The sequence below is a fragment of the Adiantum capillus-veneris genome, chromosome 22 (assembly GCF_014529385.1).
Source record: "Adiantum capillus-veneris isolate H3 chromosome 22, ASM1452938v2, whole genome shotgun sequence".
NCBI classification, from domain to species: domain Eukaryota; kingdom Viridiplantae; phylum Streptophyta; class Polypodiopsida; order Polypodiales; family Pteridaceae; genus Adiantum; species Adiantum capillus-veneris.
The window spans coordinates 7,456,294-7,479,238 of record NC_140952.1 but is presented as its reverse complement, the minus strand read 5'-3'; the positions used below and the strand labels follow the sequence as shown (position 1 = coordinate 7,479,238).

Below are 22,945 nucleotides of genomic sequence, written 5' to 3'. Positions count from 1 at the left end.
AAAACGTCAGGCTGCCTGCTGGTCCAAAAACGCTAGGGCTGAATTCTGTCTGCTGCAGGGGATCTGCTAACGCTAGGGCTGATATGCTGTCGTTGTGGAATCTGCTAACGCTAGGGCTGATCTGTCTTCAGCTGGTTCTGCTACCGCCGGGTTGGATCTACAAAAGCAAAACTGTCACGTGCGCACTTCGCTTGCGCCACATTGACACGCTTCTGTCATAGTCTAGCATGAGTCTTAGCTTAGGACTGAGCGTGGCACATTTGTGAGCCTCTAGTAGGACGTGCATGTCCAGGCCAGTCACACTTGCATACCCTCTCTTGCACTAGGACAGTCATTTCATCATGTAGGCATTTTACCACGCGAACCACCTCTTATAAGTCATTTTATTAAGAGTGACTTTTGGAATTCTTTTTGTAAGTTTGTTGGAAAAGTAGGTAGGGCAAATTGCTAAAGATCTATAAAAGAAACCCATTGGGCACTCAGTAGAAGCAGAAGAAGCAAGGACATAAGGAGACAGGCACCCAGCAATTAGGCAGCACCTCAACAGGAGCCCTAGCGTTTTCTAAAGAAGAAGAAGGCCCATATCAGCCTTGCGTTTTCACTTTTTAGCAAACAGCCTAGCGTTTTCAGTTTTCAGCCTTGACGCCGTCATCGTCGACACCATCGTCGTCATTGTCGCCATCGTCATCGTTGTCGAAGTCCCTATCTTGATGACGACACCATCGCCATCGTCATCGCAGATCCCTATCTTGACGACGACACCTTCGTCATCGTCATCACAGTCCCGGACAAGACAATGACACCATCGTCGTCATCGTCACAGTCACCGTCGTCGTCGTCGTCAACATAGACGAGCAGTACCCGTCGTCGACATCACCGTCTTTGACACAGAACCGTCGTCGACTTCACCGTCTTCGACACAGTACCGTCGTCGACAAAGACCCTTAGTACCTCGTCGTCGACTTCATCGTCTTCGACATAGACCTCGTTGTCGACCTCCCCATCTTCGACATAGAACCCGCAGTACCCGTCATTGACATCATCGTCTTCGACATAGTCCCCTTCAGTACCTCAGTACCCCTTCATGTACCTCAGTACCCAGCATCAGGAGCATCAACATCTCAGTATTTAGTCATTGTAGCAGCATTGTGCAAAAATAAAGAAAGTACTTGCTCTCGCAACAACAGAGCAAGGGGGCCCTTGAGAGTTGGGACCCGACATCCCTGTGTCGTCTCTTTCTCGTAACCTCTCTTTCTTTCAGTTCAGTTCAATTCTTTCAAGTGAAGTAAAGTGTCCCTTGTGTTTGTTTGCGGAGTACTAGATCTGAGCAAAATCCTTATTCTCTTCCGCTGCACCTGACAAAAACGCTGGCTGATTTGCTTGCAAATGAAAACGTTGGCTGATCTTTGGTCCTTGGCTGAAAACGCTAGGTTTACCGCCGGTGGGGTGTCTTGTTGAGAAGGTGCCTGTTGAACGTCGTGTTCCTGTTGCCTCTTCTGCTGCAGAATGCTAGCGCTAGGTTTCTATATATACTTGCTTTCTAAAATTGCCCTACCCAATTTCCAACAAAAGTCACTTAAAAATAATAAGTGAAAATTGGCTAAAATAGGGAAAATAGGTTTTCTGCACTGTAAAATGCTCTTGATGGAATCTGATACTAATGCTCATGATCATGCTATGTGCAACCAGAGGATATGCATCTATTCTAAGTGTCTGGACATGCACGGTCTGCGAACAGACTCACAAAAGTGCCAGAACACTTCCTAATCTAGACTGACTGAACTGAGCAGAACTGAACCCTTGTCATGAAGTAGCTTGTCCACATACACATAGGGTTAGATTTGTCACGTGACAGGGTGTCTCACTCTCAGACTCTACGTCAAGATGCTCTAAGAAGTGGGAGCCCAAACCACACTTATAAAGGTTTACAATGGATGCTAAAAGCAGAGTCCCAAAAGCTGAAAATCAAAAGCTTCATAAAGCAATTTCTCTCTCAAGCCATTGCTTGGCAAATAAAGCAAAACTAAAGCTCTCTCTCTCTTGCTAAATTGCGTAGAATAAAAATAGCCCCAAAAGCTATCGTTCGTACGCTGCTGCCACGTCAAAATTTCGTACAGGCTCCGCGTTTTACGCCGCAATCTGTGGAGGTGTCTGTACACTGCCTGCCACGTCAGCAATGCAAAATTTCGGGATTGCCTGCTTTCTCGGGTGTGTGTGTGTGTGTGTACAGGGCAGCCACGTCACTGGGTTGTGATAGCAATAGCGAGGGGGGCCCTTGGAGGGGGGTAAGGGACCCCATTTGGTGTCGTCTCTTCTCTCTCTATATATCATTCGTAGCACTTTTCTCTCACAGTTTACTATTCTCTTTTGTTTTGGTCATTGCACAATCTCTCATTAAGTCAAGAAAGGCTCTCCCTTCCCTCAAGTAAAAGGAACCTTGAGCACTCACTGATTACTCATCCTGAACATACACCATCATTCACTTCCGCTACACATTACAACCAGTATGCTTTCAAAAAAGCACACGACTAGAGCTCTGATACCACTGTAACGAGAAGGCATCACGTGCCAACACAAAAGAAAAGACGAGACAACTTTAAACACTTCAAAACAATTAAACTAAGAAAGTGCATGACACACGAGACGTGTTAAGTATGGAGCCTGATTTACCCTTGTAATTTTCTGTGGTAAAAGCGCACATTTGTAAGGCCCCCATTATGAGGAGAAGCCATCGTGCGTGAAGGAAAATCACTCACCGGAAACCAAAATTTTCATGGACAAGAATCAGGGGCAACTTTAAAGGCTTCGGGGGCGGAGGCCCCCGAGACTTTTTTTTTTGTCGGAATATTCTTTTTCGCCGAATATTATGGCCGAACAGCGGCCGAAAAGTGGTCGGAAAACAACCGGTCGGTTGGCCGATGGTCGGAAGTCAATGGCCGGTGGCCGGTGGCCGAATTCAAAAGCGGACTTGTCTTCTCAAGGGCGGCCACACATGGGCGGATTGGAGGGTCCGATTTGGACTTATTCGCACAAGGACGGCTACACATGGCTGTCTCTCATAAGAGAGGGCACCCCTTTTGGCCTATAAAAGGAGGCCATTTCTACACACATTTCATAGTGTGAAGTTGATGCAACAAGGTGAGTGTGAGGTGGTGAGAGTGAAGCAAGGCGGGAGCTCCATTAAGGGTATAATCCCTTTGTAAACTACTTCTTGTTTTGAAGTACTAAAGCCATTGAGTGGCTACTTTCCTGTGGACGTAGCCCACATTGGGTGAACCACGTATATCGTGTGTACTCTCTATCTCTCTCTCTCTACTCTATAATCTCGTGTATATAAATTTGTCTCTCTCCATTAAGTAATCTACTCAATTATCTATTTAGCTACGTCTTATTTCCTAACAAGACGGGGAGTGGCAAAGCTCCGCCCCAAGAGATCACTGGCCCCAAACCTTGGCACCCCTTCCGGTATTTCTTTGTATTGCTTTAACCCAGTACAATGCCCGAACCCTTCGCTTTGCACTTCCACGCGGAAGACTACCAAAGAATGGGCCTAAACACATATTTGAAGGCCCTAGAGCATGAAAAGCAGTACATGAAAAGCTTCAACCTAAAAACATCTGATCCTAAAAGCATCAAGTCCAAAAACAGCCAGCACGGAAATCCGTACAATTTGCCACATCATCACTCTGCAACGCAAAACGCGGAAATCCATACTCCTATTACGTCACCCTATCAACAGGATTCGCGGCCAGTCCATACACCATCCGCCACGTCATCAGTTGGGCACGCTAGGTCTTTGTGAAAGTGTCTTGACTTATTTTAATGTCTTAGGGTCACTTAGGCCCCATCGGACAGGGGCCCCAAAAGTTGGTAAATTTTATACTTTGCTCCCACTCGGCGAGGATCTGTAAGTAGGTGGGAAATTCTGTTTCTATTAATTCTAGGATTTAGTCTCCTCGACCAAAATCTGCAAGTCGGCTAGGGTTGGGTCTTGAAAACCCCAACCCACCAGGTCTTCAATGGCTTGACATGTCAGCAGTTTGTGACACTTAGGTAGGGCAAAACTAGAAGACAGCTTTTAAAAAATCATTAAAATAATTTATTGAATAAACTTGACTTCAGTAAAGTTTATGGGTGAAACTGTCGCACATCCACCCACCCGGAAATCCGGTTGAAGCGAGAAATGGCTCGTTCGATTCCTCTAACTTAAAACTATATGCAGGTCGTACCAGATGCCCATCGTAGTGTAACATCTGTCAAAACGCGTGTGCAAACCATTTATGCAAGAGGGTTCCAAAACTGGAAAACCTAATCTAATGGACTCTTTCATACATGCAGGTCGTGCGAACAAGCTCACAATTGCCGGTACTAATCCTCCTAGGATTCTAGACACTCCTATCTAGAGATAGGTGAAAAATTGGCTCTCGAAGTCGATGAAGCATGTCCACTTGGCACACAGAACCTTGTGTTGAATTCTGACTCTATGTCGATGACGACGATGCGACGACGACACGCTGAAAACGAAGATGCTGAAATCTGCGTTTTCCGGGCTGAATCTGCAAACTTTGGCTGATCTAGCCATGCGGCGAGGATCTACTACGAGCAGGTGAGATCTACAAGGTTCGGGGTTGCGGTACGGAGTCTATTTGCTGAAAATGCAAAACATTGATGCAGAGATGGTACTTGTTGTCACCAGCGTGTGACTACTATCTATCCTTTTTGTTGATTTCTTTCTTATTATCTATTTACTTTCACTTTTTGGAAACACCCCTCGGGAAATCTAACTGCCCTGCATTGCATGGCTAGTGTGGAACTGTCCAGAGGGAGTCCAGGCCTAAGGGCAAGAGAGCACTAAGGTTGGACAAAGACTATGGTTAGCCAAAGTGGGGTCATTGACTAGCCAAAGTGGAATCCTTTGCTACAGAGGCTACATTTCAGTTCTGGATGTGGCCACAGTGTACAAAGAGGGTCGGAAGACCTAGAAAGATACAATGGCAGCATCTCCTAAAATTTAGGGAACTGCTATTTTGGGACCTGAAAATGTGTTGGCGTCATTACCTCCGGAATGACAAGAGGAACATTTTCTTACTCTGCCGTGAAGTCAATTGGGCAACCGGTTGGGAGATTTTTAGGCGGCAACCCCGAAACGGGAAAATGCTTGTAAATGTGCCAAGTGGCACATTCTGGTACACTTGCCTCATGCAACAAGAAGTGGCGCTGAATTTAGGAGGGGTAGAGCCTCATTTTCAGATTTTGTCACAGGTTAAGAGCTATGGAGTGCTTGCTTTCCCTCTTATGCACAGTGCGGTGCCAGGAGTGATGCCCTACACGCTACGCACTGCCCTCTCTCTCCCCTTTGGCAGTATGTTATGCCCCTCTAGTGGGCTCTTCATTTGACCAATGTACAGTTGTGTGGGTTCATGCGCGATTGCCGAGGCAAGAGCCTCTTGCACAGATACTGGATTAGCTAGCGGCTAATCCCCCGCAGTTACAGGTGATTCGGAGAGGTTTCACGCCCGAAATCTCGTCCGATTCAAAGGGCAAGTAGCCCTACACGTGCGGGAGCTCGAGGACTTGCTACGGATGCAACCGGCACGCGAAACGGAGCCCGAAACAGTAAATTACAGCCTGCTGTGTATTTTTGCAGGTTTAGGGTTTTGGCCCTAAACGGACCCTAATACCCCCAGGAGGTTCGGGGACGCAAGGGGACCGCTGTACAGGTGATCTGGCGCATTTTCAGGGCTGAAAACAGAGAATTCAGCGTGCTGCAGATTCTCGCCAGGTTTTGCAAAGTGCCCGTATGCGTCGGGAAAGTCAGTCAATGCTTGGGAATACTGAATGTGAAGGGTCCTAGTACAGTTATGCTGCCGAAATCAAGCCGGAACAGTTGAAATTCAGCCAAGTTTGTGCGGGGCAGCTTGTAGGGATCCACAGCATTTATTCCCTCTTTTAAACAATAAAGAAATACCGAAAGGGGCGCCTAAGTTAGGGGCCAATCTGGTGTCGGTCTTCTCATACAGGTGCATTCTAGCATCTGTATCCCATGCCCCTCTCTTGTGTCACTATAGCGCAGGTATAATAGACGACTAATAAGGTGAAAGCTAAATCAAGGTTTAAAGTAAAGTCTACCGCCCTTTTTGGATTGAACAGGCCGGTTACACTTGTCGTCGAGGAACTGCAAAACGCTGAGGCTGAATTGCTGTCCAAAAACGCTAGGGCTGATCTGGTGTCTGCAGCAAAAACGTTAGGGGTTCTTTTGTCGCCAGGCTGACCAGGAACTGTTGAAAACGCTAGGCTTCTTCTGCTGTTGATGAAAAACACTAGCTGATCTTAGGTGGCTAAAAACGCTATGTCTCCTTGCCGGTTTTGCTGAGAAGGTGCACTTCAGTTGTGGATTGTTGCCTCTTCTGCCAGAATACACTAGCGCTAGCTTTTCTTATATACTAGCTTGGGTAAATTGCCCTACCCAGTTTCCCAACAAAAGTCACTTAATAATAATAAGTGAAAAATGGCTACAATAAGGAAATTAGGTCTGTGCATTGTAAAAATGCTCCTGATGGGTTCTTACTGTAATCTGATGGTTATGTTGTGTGCAACCAGAGGATATGCATCTACTCTAAGTGTCTGGACATGCACGGTCTGCGAACAGACTCACAAAAATGCCAGAATACCTCCTAAGCTAGCTAATTGAACCCCTGTCATGAAGTAGCTTGTCCACGTACACATAGGGTTAAATGTGCACGTGACAAGATAGGTGAAAAATTGGATCTCGAAGTCGACGAAGCATGTCGACGTGGCACACAGAGCCATGTGCAGGTGACAATAGAACCCCGGCATAAACCATAAGGTAGACAAAAACGCAAAAAACACATATTGATTTTGATCTTTTACTCCATGCCCGCAAAACAACACGACAACGTGCTTAGTCTTTCTTATCGTACACAACAGGCACTTGGACATGTTTGGAGTATGACATGCTCCAGAGATCTTAAACCACTTGGAGAAAGTTTCCAATAGGATGACACCTATGAAGAGAGCTCATCTAGAGTACAATTGTAGACTTTGAACCCTCGACAATCGAAGTCTATGAAGGATACATTGAGAAGGTGTAAGAGATGCAACAACCAATTCTTTAGGCAAGGAAGCTAATCTCTTCAATGGGCATGGCTATACTCTTGATGACGCAATTAATTCCGAGTACAGTGCTTTCTATTCAGTCTTGATTACTTCAAGTAGGACCATGACATGCAAGTAAATCCGAGACAGACACACAAATAGAACTGAAAATAGATAGCACTTGAACTTGAAAACAATCTTGGGGCGTATGTCCACCATGAGCTCCCATTGAGACAAAATGAGAAGCTCAACTTCCAAACCCACCAGACTTTGAGCGAGCCCCCTACCCTCAGAAGATGCACACTACCCAACGCCCTGTCAACGCAAATCATGGGATGTACGACTTGAACTCAAGCTTACTCAACACACTGTGATCAGGTCTAGCATTTTACTACGTAAGCTGTTTTCATTGGCTGATGCCAAATTCCAGTAAATGAAATATAAAATTGCCTCTACCAAGTTTAAAGAAGGGAGATTGGAGGCAAGAGAACACACAGGCTGTGCAAGCAGAATCTAAACTGAGCCATAGGCATCAATACTCCAAAGATTCTCTCTCTCTCTCTCTCTCTCTCTCTCTCTCTCTCTCTCTCTCTCTCTCTCTCTCTCTCTCTCTCTCTCTCTCTCTCTCTCTCTCTCTCTCTCTCTCTCTCTCTCTCTCGCCGGTTCGTCCTCTCTCAGGTGAGGAGCGCGCAGGTTCGTCCTCTCAGCAGCGCGCAGGTGAGCAGGTTCGTCCTCTCTCAGGTGAGCAGTGCACAGGTGAGTGCCATCGGCAGCGCGCAGGTGAGTAGGTTCGTCCTCTCTCAGGGGAGCAACGCGTAGGTGTGTGCCATTGGCAACGCTCAGGTTCTCTCTCTCTCTCTCTCTCTCTCTCTCTCTCTCTCTCTCTCTCTCTCTCTCTCTCTCTCTCTCTCTCTCTCTCTCTCTCTCTGCGCCGTCGCACGCCACGCCAAAGGGCTGCCGAATTTGGGCGCCACCACAGCTGCAGACAGGCGCTGCCTTTGCTGAAGATTCCATAGGTAGCAGGGGTTGCCACATTTGTGGCTCGGGTTCGATGGATCCGCCTACCGAAGGGGAAGGGCCGGTTGCAGATAGCTACACCACCCCAAAAAAAACAACAGCTACATTTAAACGGAGAAGCAGAGATACTGTACTATCACCAGGATCCTTACGAGTTGGGAAAACCTCCAGGATACATGATGAGCTAATGATGGAGAAGGTCCAGGTGATGCTCAAACCAGAGCTAAACTATATGAGGGATGACATCAGGAAGGAAATGCAAGCGAGCGATGAGAGCTACAGGAACTCCATGTATGGAGACATGATGAGAGAACTAAGGAGAGAGATCCGGGGGATACAGAATGAGGAAATTCAGATCTTGAAAACGGAATTACGAAACCTAATCAAGGCCGAAGTAAATGTAACAAAATGCGTTATGCAAAAGAAACTCGATGAGGTAGTAGCAAGTTTTGAAGCATGGAGAACAAATATGGAAAAGCACATGGGGAAAAAGATGCAATAATCGAGGAGCTCAAAGGAGAACTTGCGGCTTGCAAATCTGCAACTAAGGAGAAGGGAGACGACCAACCTTCGGTGCTCAAGGAGCTCGAGGACATGAAGGATCAGATGAAAGCTCTACGGGAAGGAGATGAACAGAAATCGAAAACGGCATCTTCATGGGCGGAACGTCTTTTTAAGACACAAGAAAAGGTTGATGAAGCAGAGAAATGGATTGAGGATGCGAAGAAAGGGAAGGCCCAGATGCCCGAGACCACACCTACTCTAACAGACTTGGACACTCCAAGTCAAGAATCAACCGCGACAGCACCAAATAACCACTTCAAAACAATTCACATATCACAATAGATTTGCACTGGCCCGGCGGAGTTCCGTTCCTCGAGATATTGGCCCCAAAGACTGGCGCCCCTTTCAGTATTTCGTTTTATATTAATCAATTCAAAGTACAAGAGAGTGGGTCGGGATTCACTCTCAGACTCTGCGTCCAGATGCTCTGAGAAGTGAGGCCCTCACCACTAATTCAAAGGTTACAAGGGATGCCCAAAAGCAGAGCCCCAAAAGCTTCAAATCAAAAGCAATTGCTCTCTCTTTCTCACAGAGAGTCAAAACTTGAAAGCAAAAGCATTCTCTCTTTCTCATATTGCAGAGAAAAAGCAAAATTTGCGTCGCTCATCATTTTCCAAAAAAAAAAATAATAATAATAGTCTCTATGATTTTCGGAAATTAGGGTTTTTAGCAAAAATTAGGGTTTGCAGGAATTTTAGGGTTTCTAGCAAAAATTATGGTTTCTGTTGTCCGTAGCCACGTCATCACTTTGTGACATACCCCCCTCTTGAAAGCATTGTAATCGACCGCGATTACGCCTGCAAAACCGACAAAAGCCATAAACCGTCTTAGCAGACACTGACTATTAGTACCTACGTACTAGGAACACACATCTAGCACATGTACAAAATCGACAGTCACATCACAGGACATCACAGGACATTCAACATTCATTCGGATATTAGACCATGATTTATCGGCAATGTAGCTAGCAATCACATCTAGGTCCAATCGGGACCTCATCGATGTCCGATTGACTAACCCCTATTGCAACCATGTCTATTCGAGATCAATCAGACCAAAATGCTGCAGTCATTTCGGCTATCAATTCCTGCACTCAAAAGAAGTCAAGAACAAATCAGTATCATTATCAAGAATTCCATTTCATAAAGTCAACCAGCTGAATACTATCATCTCTCAGTATCCCTGAAGCTCAAAGAGACGTCACTGACTTTAGTATCAAAATCGAGGCATCTGTTGACAAAAGAGCGGAGTAACTCCCCTCTTGTGCATCCCACTGCACCAGATCTTCGGCCAAGCTGAGTTTCTGGGTTCCGTTTGGAGTAGACTATGCTAAACCAAAACATCGAGGTAAAGTTTCACAATCCGAGGAGTATCTGCTAGGTCCTCCTCCTCCATCCACTTCGCATCAAATGCAGGAAAGTTCTTGAACTAAACCAAGAACCGCCTTCGGACTTTACCTTGCTTCGTATCGTTATGTGCCAAAATCTGTTCAGGAACAAGGATCTCCTCGTTTTCTTCCACTTCGGGTTGCTCATCAAGCTCCCCATCATCAGGCACATCACCCTTAACAGGTTTCAAGAGACTCACATGCAATGCATTGTGAATCCTCCAAGTATCTGGCAGTTTCAATCGGAAGGAGACATCATTTATCTTGTCAGTGATCTGGAAAGGTCCGTAGTATCGCATACTAAGCTTTGGAAAAAGCCTCTCCTTTCCCTTTTTCTATCATAGGCGTGCCTTCTCAAAACGTAAGAGCACCCAATCATCCTCCTTCAATTTCAAGTCACGACAATGGCGATCCGCTGCCTTTTTCTGTCGTTCTTGAGACTCCTGCAAAGTCTCGCGAACCTTGGCAAAAGCCGTATCCAAATCTCGCGAATATTCATCCGCTTCAAATATCTAATCTTTCGTGCTCAGGAAGGATGGAACCTTCGCAGCACTTTCAACAATCTCACATGGCGTCTTCCCCGTCAAAGAGTGTATCGTGTTATTGTAGGCAAATTCCACCAAAGGTAAGTTCTTTTCCCATTGAGTCTTCTGAACTGAGATACAAGACTTCAATAAATCTAAAATCACTAAATTGGCAATCTCAAATTGCCCGTCAGTCTGCAAGTGGAACGATGACGAGAACTGCAACTGCGTGCCAATGTTCTCCCAACTTGCCTTCCAAAACAAACTCATAAATCTGGAGTCTTTGTCGGAGACAATCGTCCTAGACGTGCCATGTAATCGGAAAATCATCGTGATCATTTTGTGTTCTCGGGAGATCAAAAATGAAATCCATTTCAATACTTTTCCAGGGGCGGGTGGGTATGGGTAAAGGCCTTAACAATCCCTGTGCCTTATGCCTGTCAAAATTGACCTTCTGGCATACTAAGCAACTGCGCACAAACTCTTCCACATCCTTTTTGAGTCTCGGCCCAAAGAAGTCTCTCTCTACCCCCTTCATGGTGGTAGTAATGCCGCGGTGACTCGTAAAAGGTGGACAGTGGCATTCAGTCATAACCTTTTCCCTCAACGGTTGTGTAACGCACAACATAGTCTTTTTCATCAAGTAGCCTTCCCGAAGGGGGTATCGAGCTACTGTCTCCCCATCCCATATCCGTGTGAAAAATATCTGCAAAATCTGTATCTGTGGCATACCGATCGACCATCTCCTCGAAGCTCCTATGATGTATCGTGGAAATAGCCAGAACCAACGGCTTCCGAGACAAAGCATCTGCCACCACATTCTTCTGTCCCTGCACATGGACGATCTGGAAGTGAAACTGTGACAAGATGTTCGCCCACTGCATCTGCTTTTCCGAAAGCTGCTTCTATGACAAGAAGTAGCGCAGACTCTGATGGTCTGTAAAGATAGTAAAATCCGCTCCAAGTAGGTAATGCCGCCACTGAGTAAGAGCATCGATAACCACCAAAAGCTCTTTCTCATAAATCTGTGATGTCATCTCCGGCCTAGAGAACAATCGGCTCTCGTAAGCAATGACATGGCCTTCTTGCATCAAGACCGCACCCAGACTACAACCACAAGCATCACAAAATACTTCAAATGACTTCTGCAAGTCCGGCAAAGTCAAATCTGGTCCTGTAGTCAATTTCTCTTTCAATGTCTGAAAGGCAGTCACCTCTGTGGGTCCCCACGAGAAAGGTACTCCTTTCTGTGTCAAGATATGCAAAGGGGAAGCAACCTCTGCAAACTTTCGTATGAACCGCCTGTAGTACGAACACAATCCCAAGAAGCTTCTAACTTCATGGGCATTCCTCAAATCGGGCCAATCACAGATAGTCTCTATCTTGGCCGGGTCCATTTGCACTCCTGCTGCTGACACACTGTGTCCCAAAAAGTGTATCTCTGGTAGGAAAAATTCACTTTTCTTTGCATTAATCACTAACTTGTGATCTCATAATGCCTGAAAGACGTGAAGCAGATGATCTCTGTGTTCTACCTCATTCTTGGAGAAAACAATGATGTCGTCAAAGAAAGTGCCAACAAATAGCCTGTACTCTCAAAAAATCGTGTCCATCATCCGGTTAAATGTCGCAGGAGCATTGGTTAAGCTAGAAGGCATCACCAAAAACTCAAATAACCCTAAAGTCATCCAAAAAGCTGTCTTGTAGACATCTCCTGGCGCTATCCTGATCTGATGATATCCACTCTTCAAGTCAATCCTGCTAAAGCACGAGGATCCCTGTAACCTGTCGAGTATATCATCGATCCTAGGAGTCAGAAATCTGTTCTTGATGGTGATTTCATTGAGAGTGCTATAATCGATGCACATTCTCCAAGATTCGTCTTTCTACAAAACCAACAACACTGGAGAGCAATACGGTGAAGTACTAGGCTGGACAAGACCCTTTTCCAAGAGGTCTTTCAATGGGTTCATAATCTTTTCATTCTATACTCGGCTCACACGGTAAGGTGGCCGATTCGGTGGCGTGCTTCCAAGTATCAGATCAATGGTTTGATCTTCAGGCCCTCTAAAAAGCAATCGGCATGAGTGTGGAGAAAAATCTTGGCGTTCTTTTGATCGGGTCAAAACATATTCAACCTTTATCCATCGTTCAATTCTCTCCCAAAAGAATGAGTAAGAAACTGAAGTTCATCAAGTACAATCTCTAAGCCCTTCATTTATCAAAGTCGCTTTCTCGGCCCGGTAGTCAACCACGGCATAGTTCTTGTGGTACCAAGGGATCCTGAGTAGAACGTCACTCGCGTGCAAACGAAGTTTGCAATGCTCAGTGTAATGGCAACATCCCATCCGGGTGCCAGTCGAACTACCTCCGTCTGTGGCATCAATCGGTCGGGCGTAATTCCAAATCGAGCCGCCAATTCCAAGTGAAAAGAAGTTGGCCTTGGCTCCTTCAAAAGAGCTTCCTGATCCTTCACTTTGCCCCAAAAGCGGCAAAGTTTGTACTTTCATTCATTAGATTCGGTGCAGGTCCCACGCCATGTGGTACCAGTTCTGCTTTTCTATCTGCCTTTTTTGCCACGTTTCTCAGTTGCTCTCGAACTCTCAGGCCTGTCGTCGTCTTTATCATTCTGTTCTTTCTATGCCTTTTTAGGGCACTTCGCGGAGATATGTCCATGTTCCCCGCATCCAAAGCACTTCCCCTCTCTGATGAAGAGAGCTCTCTCCTCGGGAGTAAGCTTGGGTCGTGCATCCTTTTTCTCTTGGTCGCTCTTTTTCTTTCTACTTTCATTCCCAGAAGTCTGTTCGGCTCGTTGTGTCATGGCCTCATCTGTGGGGTAGGTCAGACTGCCAGAGTGAATGGCAAAGCCCCGCTTCGCATGACTCATCAACTCCTGAATAGAAGCTGACTTTTGTTCCAAGCAGTGATCTCGGATCTCTGTAGGTAGACCCAAGGTAAACCGCTCAATCTGTTCTCTGAACGAGATCTTCTTGAATGAAGAGGCGGGTAGAAAAGAGCTCCAGAATCTTTCAATGCTTAAGAATCTTTCACAATAAGCATTGATTGTATCTTTCTTGGTCATCCGAAGATGGTTCCAAGCAACTCGTACATCTCGTTCATATTCTTGCATTCTCTCTCTCTTTCTCATATTGTAGAGAAAAAGCAAAATTTGCGTCGCTCATCATTTTCCAAAAAAAAAATTAAGAGTCTCCGCGATTTCCAGAAATTAGGGTTTTTGGCAAAAATTAGGGCTCACAAGAATTTTTGGGTTTCTGGCAGAAATTATGGTTTCTGTTGTCCGTAGCCACGTCATCACTTTGTGACACCTACCTCCACCATTATTAATATGACCATTGAGGAAGAGCAGAACAGGAAGAATCGGGCTCTGCATGTGCGGGTCACAGGAGTCAAAGACAAAGAGAATGTAGATGAAGAAGTGAAGGAACTGCTACAACGCATGGGCATCACAAAGCCTACTCACACAAGTGCATGGAGAGTGGGCAAGAAAGGAATTGATGAGAAGGGAAACGTAAAGGATAGGGCACTTATTCTCTGCTTCCCGAATATAGAAATAAAGAAAGAATTTCTAAAGAAGAGACCAACTCTTAAGAAAACCGGTATTTTCCTGATGACCTTACATTGGCACAAGTGGTACACATGCAAGAGTTGATGCCAGAGATCAGGGCAACAAGAGAAAAGGGGAAAATCGCCTTTTATAGAGGAGGGAAAGTAGTGGTTCTAGAAAAGAGCTCATCATGACGGTGCGAGACCTATGGGGCGACGCTCCGGATAGCGGCGTGGAATTGTAATGGATCATATAGGCTAGATGTAGGTGCCTTTGAAGACAGCTTTAGGGACAAAGACATAGTTTTCTACTCAGAGACACACCAGATACCGGGACAGCTTATGCCACATGTGAAGGGTTATTTATGGGAAACAGCTGGTCAACCAGACAAGAGATCTCTACGGGGTAGCCGGGGTTCAGGAGGAGTAGCAGTCTTATTTAAAGAGGAGCTGAAACCACTACTACAGATTATCAAGAAAGATGAGCAAGCAAGGTATATGTGGGTGAGAATGAGAGCCGAGACAGGTAGATTTCTATATATCGCCATATGCTACTTCCCTCCAAGTACATCAGTCTACTCCTCACCTAAAGGACACTCCCCTTTCTCCATATTGAATAATGACATATGGGAGTTCTCTAGAGATGGAGACATCGTTCTCTTAGGAGACTTTAATGCCAGAACGGCCAACTCTCAAGCAGTATTCTATGATACTTCTGAGGAAATGCTCAGAGAAGTGGATTTATCACAGAGAGGGCTTACTAGAAACTCACAGGATAAAGAACACACTGAATATGGGAGACATCTCATGGAGATGGCAACTATACATGGTTTGGCCATACTTAATGGTCTAGAGAATTTCCCTTTAACTAGGGGATTCACATGCTTCCCGCACAGGCATGGGGCCAGTACAGTGGATTATGTCATGACTTCACCAAGCTTTATTTCTAGTATCGAGGACTTTAAGGTGGGACCCAAACCGATTGGGATTGCAGTGGATCATGCTCTCTTGACCTTATCAATCTCCTTCCAATACAGTGCCTCTCAAGTACAAAGAAAGAAGACACACACAAGATATACTTTCACGCCAAAGACTGATTCAGTCTATGTGGAAAAGATCTATAATAGGATGTGGGCAGCCGAGCCAGTATATACTGTAGAGGAGATTACTTCTCAGTTAACAGAGATACTACATGGAGCAGCACAAGAGGCATACCCACATACTCAACCTGATCAGAAGAGAGGATCTCGGAACATGCCTCAAAACAGTTGGTATGACGAGGAATGCAAAGAGACAAGAACCCAGGTCCAGAAAGAGCTTACACTTGGGATCATCACATATAAGCAGTCTCAGATTGCTCTTCGGCGTATAGTACGTTGCAAGAAAAGGGCATTTTTAGCCAAACTGGAGAAGGATTTATATCAGCTCTTCTTGAGTCAGGACTCACATGAGGCCTGGCGTTTATTTCACGAGCACTCACCGCCTCCGATGATTACTTCTCCTGAGATTTGGGATCAATATGTAACATCATTATATATGGTATTTGGACAGCCTCCATTACCAGATCCGCTAGAGCCATGCCTTGCTGCTAGTACTTTCTTTACTACGGAAATGGTGCAAAAAGCCATTGATAAGATGAAGACAAGAAGAGCATATGATCATGATGGTTTAGTAGCAGAACATTTGATCCATGCCAGAGATCTACTTTCAGAAGTCCTTGCTCGTCTGTTTAATCGGGTCATGTGTGAAGGATTACCTGAATCTTGGAAATTATCTACTATCGTACCTATTTTCAAGTCAAGGGATCCTATGATACCCGAGAACTACCGTACCATTATGGTAGGTCACACATTGACCCGACTATACGCATCCATTCTTGAACAAAAATTGAGATGGGTAGAGAATGAGGGCATAAGGGCAACAGGACAAGCTGGATTCACAAGGGGTTATTCCACTTTAGATCATATTCTTACGCTGAGAGCCATTATTGAGGAAGGAAGAGCAAGCGGGAGAAGGATGTATTGTTGCTTTGTGGATTTTCGGAAAGCTTTTGATACAGTACCAAGGGCCAGATTGATGCGCAGGATGCAAGAGTTAGGGGTCCCCAAAGAGATTATTTGGGGGACAGGGCCTTATACGGGTCAATAACTGGTTATGTACGTACTCCAGAAGGGGATTCCGACATTGTTCATTCCACCGTTGGAGTAAAGCAGGGATGCCCACTGTCCCCTACTTTATTTGGTATGTACATAGATGAGGTATCAGATTACAATGATAGAGAGGGTGACAGAGGTGCTCAACTTGCAGGGTCATGGATCCCTTTGTTGTTGTATGCAGATGATATTGTATTGATAGCAGAATCACCAGATGGAATGCAGAGGCAACTAGATGCAGTACATAAATTCGCGGAGGACAGTGGACTGTCGGTAAACTTGGGTAAAACCAAAGTTATGGTGTTTAACACCACACCGCAGTGGGTTAGGAGATCGGCACCTACATTTGCATATGGCCAGGATATAGTAGAGTACACAGATGCATACTCATACCTTGGTGTGGTATTTGCAGGACCGAAATTTACTCTTAAGAAAGCAGCGGATGCTAGATTGTCCAGAGCCTCTGCGGCCTTGGGAGGGTTGGAGAGGATGTGTTCACAAGTGCAGTTTCAGGAACCACGAACAAAATTTTGGCTCTTTGATACTGTGGTGGCTTCGGCTATGCTTTATGGGGTCCAGATTTGGGGACCATCTGTGGATCAGGATAATTGGAAGTCAATGGAGAGACCTTTGGTATCTATGATTTCCCGAATGATTAGAGCCAAGGCCTCCGTACCACATGCGATTACCCGAGCGGAACTAGCTGCCCCTCCGCTAGAAATTGAAGCTCTTACCAGATCAGTGTCCTTTATACATGGTTTGTGGGATACAAATAATTGTCGATATACTAGACTGGCCCTCGAATCCTCTTGACAATTAGCAATGAAAGGGGATACATCATGCTGGTATGCGCAACTGTTCTCGTGGTTTCAGAGACACGGGTTCAGTATGGAAAGATTAACCCCCTTCCAATACTCTCTTGAGGCTCCATCACTGGCAATTACACGAACGGAGATTAATAAAATCATCCATCAGGATCTTATACAGTTGGATACTAAGAGGACATGGGTAGACCCTACACAAGAATTGGGCACGAAGATGGCCGACTACAAAGAAAACTTCCTAAAGCTATCTGAAGATGGATTTGTGATTCGCCCAAGCTACATGGATACCCACCTGTCTCATGGTCTGGGATGTGCTATTGGTCAGATTCGTACATCCTCACACCAACTGGAAATTGAATTTGGCAAATTTAGGGGAATCCCACCTGAGAGCAGAATTTGCAAGTTATGCGGAATGGAGCCGGAGACAGAATTACACTACATATGCCATTGCACCGTATACTATGAGATACGTGGGCGTTTCCATTGCCTATTTAAAGAAGGCTTTGGACCTCTAGATAGAGTCATGCAATACCAAGATAAAGATGCTTAGGCTTGTACCTACTGGAACTACATCGGCACAGGGATAATCTAATGAGAAGACAAAGAGCACTAAAGCCTCAGAGGCAGATCACAGATTTCTTCGGATCGAGAGAAGCAGGAGTGGAAGGAGAAGCAAGAGGCCAGCAGCCAGCACAAAGGAGTACCCACATTCATACCAAAGGCACCCTCATTGAGGGGGCGATTGAGCTTAGGAAATTGAGACGACCACGACCGAGATGCAGAAGCACACTTCACCGGAGGAGACTACAACAAAGGATTAGAAGCATTCTAGCCAGACACCCAGAATGCTCCTAAGAAGTTTATTTAATACTTTGTATTTAGTTTTTTCACATTTATTTTCACACTTTCACACTTAGTACTTTAGTACTAAGGTACCCAAACATTGTAACAGATTCACCACTTTTGTATCAGTTTGGTCTCATAGGTCATTCTCGCCTTTTGAATACGTTAATATAACATTTCATTTCATTTCATTCATCTCTCTCTCTCTCTCTCTCTCTCTCTCTCTCTCTCTCTCTCTCTCTCTCTCTCTCTCTCTCTCTCTCTCTCTCTCTAAAATAAAATTCAAACATAACACGCCCACACATATTTGATATTAACAAGGACTTCTAGACTCATGGCAAGTTGTAGCTTCATTTATTGCACATAAATTACATGTTACTTACAGCTTGCTATTGACCTGTATGGTTCAAAATTGAGCATATATTATAGGGCAATGACCTTTAATGCTAATTTGACTTATATATATGTAAGTACTATCAAAAAGCTAAGCTCTAGGCATTGTGTACCCTACAACTGCGCATGAAATCCATTTGGTTCTTCTTGGAATCTTCAAACCGAAACCGAACGAAACGCATCGAAACAACAAAACAGACAAGACTTTTCTTGTGACTATGCTTGACCCTAATGCAAAGGGGATACAAGCGGCATATCCTCATCCAAGTCTCTAAGTGCAAGCTTGAAATCCCCTTTGGAATTCCAATACCATCAATGAAAAGCATCTGAGGTAGTAGGACTGCTGAAAGATGCGCATCAGGATGTGGCGATATATGCATCCACCCATTTGAAAAGGCAAAGACCCGGTGAATGGCTCAAAAGGTGTCACGCCAGTTTGTGGGTTGAGCACTTTGTCAATGCAGCGCACTTGCACCCAACTTTTTGATAGGGCACCAGCAGAGGGGTTTCTGGATACATGGAATGTGCATACAAAAGCGCCCTTAGACGCGGCAGGGGCCAAGTTGGATCCCACCAACTTATGTGCATCGCTCATGCAGATGTTTTCTGCCTATCGTCAAGAAATGACACTCTACTTCAGCATCTAATTGTAGGTTACATCCGAGCAGACCCCAATCGAAGAGTAAAATAATCCTCCAAACAGGTGACCTGGATTCTAGGCCAGACTGCTTGATGAGTACGATGCATCAAGAGCTTGTCAGCCAGTCGAGAAAGGTGATGCTGATTGTGTTACGTAGAGAAAAGTAACTAGTCCTCTCGAGAAGACCCATGTAACAGTTCTCTCTCTCTCTCTCTCTCGCGCGCGCGCGCACACACACACACACCACCCGAAGAGGAAACGGAACAGAGAAGCTCACCTGCTGTGGGTCTTTGTTGCTTAGGAGGAACTCCTGCATATTTTTGCCCAAAACTATAGCTCGTACTTGCTTGATTGCATAGCCTAGTTTTGGCTCTTCCCGACTCTGTCTTTCAGTGCATGAAAGCAAAATTGTTGACTAGATGCGGTGCATCTGATAGACTTTGAAAGTTTTGGCGCCTACAGTCACCAATTTTACTTGTTGGCCTTGGCTAAAGGGCAAGTAGTTATCTCAAAAAAGAGAAAAATTTACATTGGTTGAAAGTGAGTGGTCATTAAAGATTAAAGATGGAAATGATGAAGAAGATAGGGGCTTTTTTCCAAGGTCCTTAATATATTTTCTTTCCACATAAGGTCAAAATGTATGAGGCTTTTTGAACTACACAAGGAGTCTTTAGTGAAGTGTGGGTTTTTTTGGTGCAAATGTAGACCATTGGAGAAAGCTTGTCAATTAATGCCACACGACAAGCTAATAATAATTTTAAGTTATTTTTTATAGGGCCTTGTCAGAGGGTGTTGACATTTGTGTACCTCTGTCTTTAAAGAGGAGCATTGAGTTTTGTGTCAAACATTATTTTTTATGGCTTTGAAATATATTGTAATGTAAATAGTTCATTGTTATCATTTTTTTCAAAAAACATAATATTTTATTGTGACACTACATATTTAAAAATAATAGTGTCACTTTTTTTTTTCAAAGAATCTTTTTATTAGGAATTTCTTGTCAGTAGCCTTATGTAGGCCATAGTGAATTTTCACCTTGTTTTTAAAGTTAGTGGCTATTTGTGGTCAAAAGATGGATTTCAATTTCAAATGCAATCTTGAAAATTTGATAGCACTAAGCATTGCTTCTTTACATGGCAGACCTGGTGAATTTATCACTTGTTTTAATTGATATATTTATATAAGAATTAAATCAATTCTTATACTCTCACTAATATGCTTTATGTTTTCTTGAGGTCAATTCCTAACCTAACACTCCTCTCTCTCTCTCTCTCTCTCTCTCTCTCTCTCTCTCATCCTCATGCCTCTTTATAGGCAGTCCTTGTGCTTGGTTTCATACTCAGGTGACCCTTGGCCTTACATTACTTCCCCCTTGGAGAAGTGTTTTCGTCGATGAAAACCAAAGTGGAAAATTTTTCCTAATGTTTTCCCAAGTGGCACCTTCTTTTATAGGCAGTCCTGGAGCTTGGTTTCATACTCAGGTGACCCTTGGCCTTACATTACTCAGGTGACCCTTGGCCTTACATTACTCCCCCCTTGGAGAAATGTTTTCGTCGGTGAAAACCAAAGTGGAAAATTTTTCCTAATGTTTTCCCAAGTGGCACCTTCTTTTCTTTCCGCTTGACTAATTATTGACGACGCATATGATGACAAGTATGTAAATCATAATAGTTTATAATGTGCTTGGGTTCACACGGCTAGGTTGGAGGTTCAATGAAATCAACCAAAATCTACCGGTCAATGACATTGTCGTCCCTATGCAAGAGTTTGCGTAAAAGATTTACATGAAAAACAGAATGAATATGAGAGTGCGCAGGTAAAGAGAGTTTGTAAGCCATGTCTTCAACTCGCTTGAGTATCTTAAAAGGTCCACAATATCTCGGAGATAATTTACGTGTTGCTTAGTTTTCAAACTTTTTAAATGTTTTGGCATATGTAAAAATATCTCTTCCCTTTCCATGAAGCTTACTTGCCGACATTTCTCATCAAGGTACTTCTTCTATCTATCATGTGCTTGTCCAAGAAAGTCTCAACATATCCATATTATCTTGGAGAAAATCCTTGATGGCCTATTGAAGTTTCTCAATTAACAACACCACCATAATTGGTGATGTAGGTTGGAAAACATACATAAGCATGAAAGCACTAAAACCAATCACATGCTTTGTACTATTATAAGAAAACTCTAGAATAGGGAGATAATCTTCCCAACCAGATTTCTTTTTGTTAATGTATACTCTTAGCATACCTTGTAGCACCTAATTAACATGTTTAGTTTGACCACCATCCATTTTTGGATGATTTGTAGTACTGATGTTGAGTTGTGTGCCCAACCGTTTGAACACGGCCGTCCAAAAATGATTGTTAAACTTAGGATCACGATCACTCACATATGGTTGGGCGATCCGTATAGTCTATACAGACTTTCAACAAATAACTTTGCTGACTCTAGAGTCTTAATCGTGGAGTTGATTGGAACAAATTTGCATAGTTTAGTCCACCATATACTACCACCCATACCGAGTCATGGCCTCGTACACTGGTTGGTAAAACTGCAATAAAATCTAGAGATACTTTTCCATTTACCGTCAGGATTCTCCAAAGGATGTAAGAGAGCTCTTGCTTTTAGGCACTCTACTTTATTAACTTGACATTTTTGGCAATACATGACATAGTCTTGAACATATCGTATAAACCTGGCCAGTAAAATTATCGTTGCACAAGTGTATAAGTTTTTTCTTTATGCATGAATGTCTTGCACTAGGACTATCATGACATTCATAAAGAATTTAGTGCCGAATATATGCGTCCATCGATACATAAACTCTCCCCTTATGGAGTAGATACCCATCATCTATGGAAAAATTCTTCCAACTCTGCAACTCGTCGCTCGAAAGAAGAGAACTTGGTGCAGAGGAAATCGACACACTATCATCATTGGAGCGAGAAGGATCCCTCATTTTGACATGACTCCGCACCTTGGAATATGTATCATCATGCTCAAATTTTCCCTTTAAGATTCCAAAAACTCACTTTGAAGCTCTGTAAAGAGAAGAGAGTTGACCTCAAGCATACGACTAAGAGCATTAGCTACCATATTATATTGTCCTTTATAGTATTAGAGCTTTGCGTCATAATCATGACGAATCTCAGTCCACCTGGCCTTTCAACACTTCGAATTGGTTTGTTGTGTAAACCATTTTATACTCTCATGGTCAAGCTTAATATCGAATTGAGCATCATAAAAATAACATCTCCACGTTTTCAAAGCAAACACTATTGCATAGAGTTCTCTTTCACAAGCAGAGTAGTTTTGCAATGCAGAATCAAGTTTCTTGATTATAATTGCAATTGGCCTTCCTGCAGAAGGATTGCTCGAATAACATGATTACTAGCATCTGTTTCTAGCAGAAACGGTTTCATAGGGTCTATAATAGCTAAAATAAGAGTTGTAGATAATGCAACCTTTAGATCATTGAAACTTTGTTCTTGAGCTTGAAATCCCAAACCTTTTAATTGGTATCAGATCCATCATCAAGTTGGAATGAGTATAATCCCTAATCTCTATCTCTTCTCTATACTAGATTGAGCATCACCAATGCTTGATCGCTAATCATAATTTCCTTTTATATAATTTAACAATAAGCATACCTAAACTTGTTGATTTAATCAAGGTTTGCGCATGTTCTTGGTAATCCAAATGACCCACTACACTCTCTTGGTGTAATCACTAGTGTTTGGTGTGATTAGATTAGGACTTTTATCATTTAGAGTGATTGGGTTTGTGGATTTTATCGCACCTCACACCCATAGGAAAACCCACTAGTTTAGAAGTCATTTGGAACATATGTGTGCATTTATGAAGGCAAGAGGTGTGTGTTAGCAAGAAGCTTGTGGGTGTGTGAGAAGCATGTGTA

General features: G+C 43.9%; 1 protein-coding gene across 1 annotated transcript in view; it reads right to left on the bottom strand.

Annotated features, from left to right (window-relative positions):
- Positions 1 to 19,462, bottom strand: part of LOC147428881 (protein NRT1/ PTR FAMILY 8.2-like) — a 32,844-nt gene extending 13,382 nt beyond the window's left edge. The window contains exon 1 of the mRNA XM_086495355.1: positions 19,306 to 19,462. Coding sequence (XP_086351481.1) covers positions 19,306 to 19,344 — 39 coding nt within the window. The 5' untranslated portion in view covers positions 19,345 to 19,462. The remainder of the gene's footprint in view (positions 1 to 19,305) is intronic.
- Between the last annotated feature and the right edge of the window lie 3,483 nt (positions 19,463 to 22,945).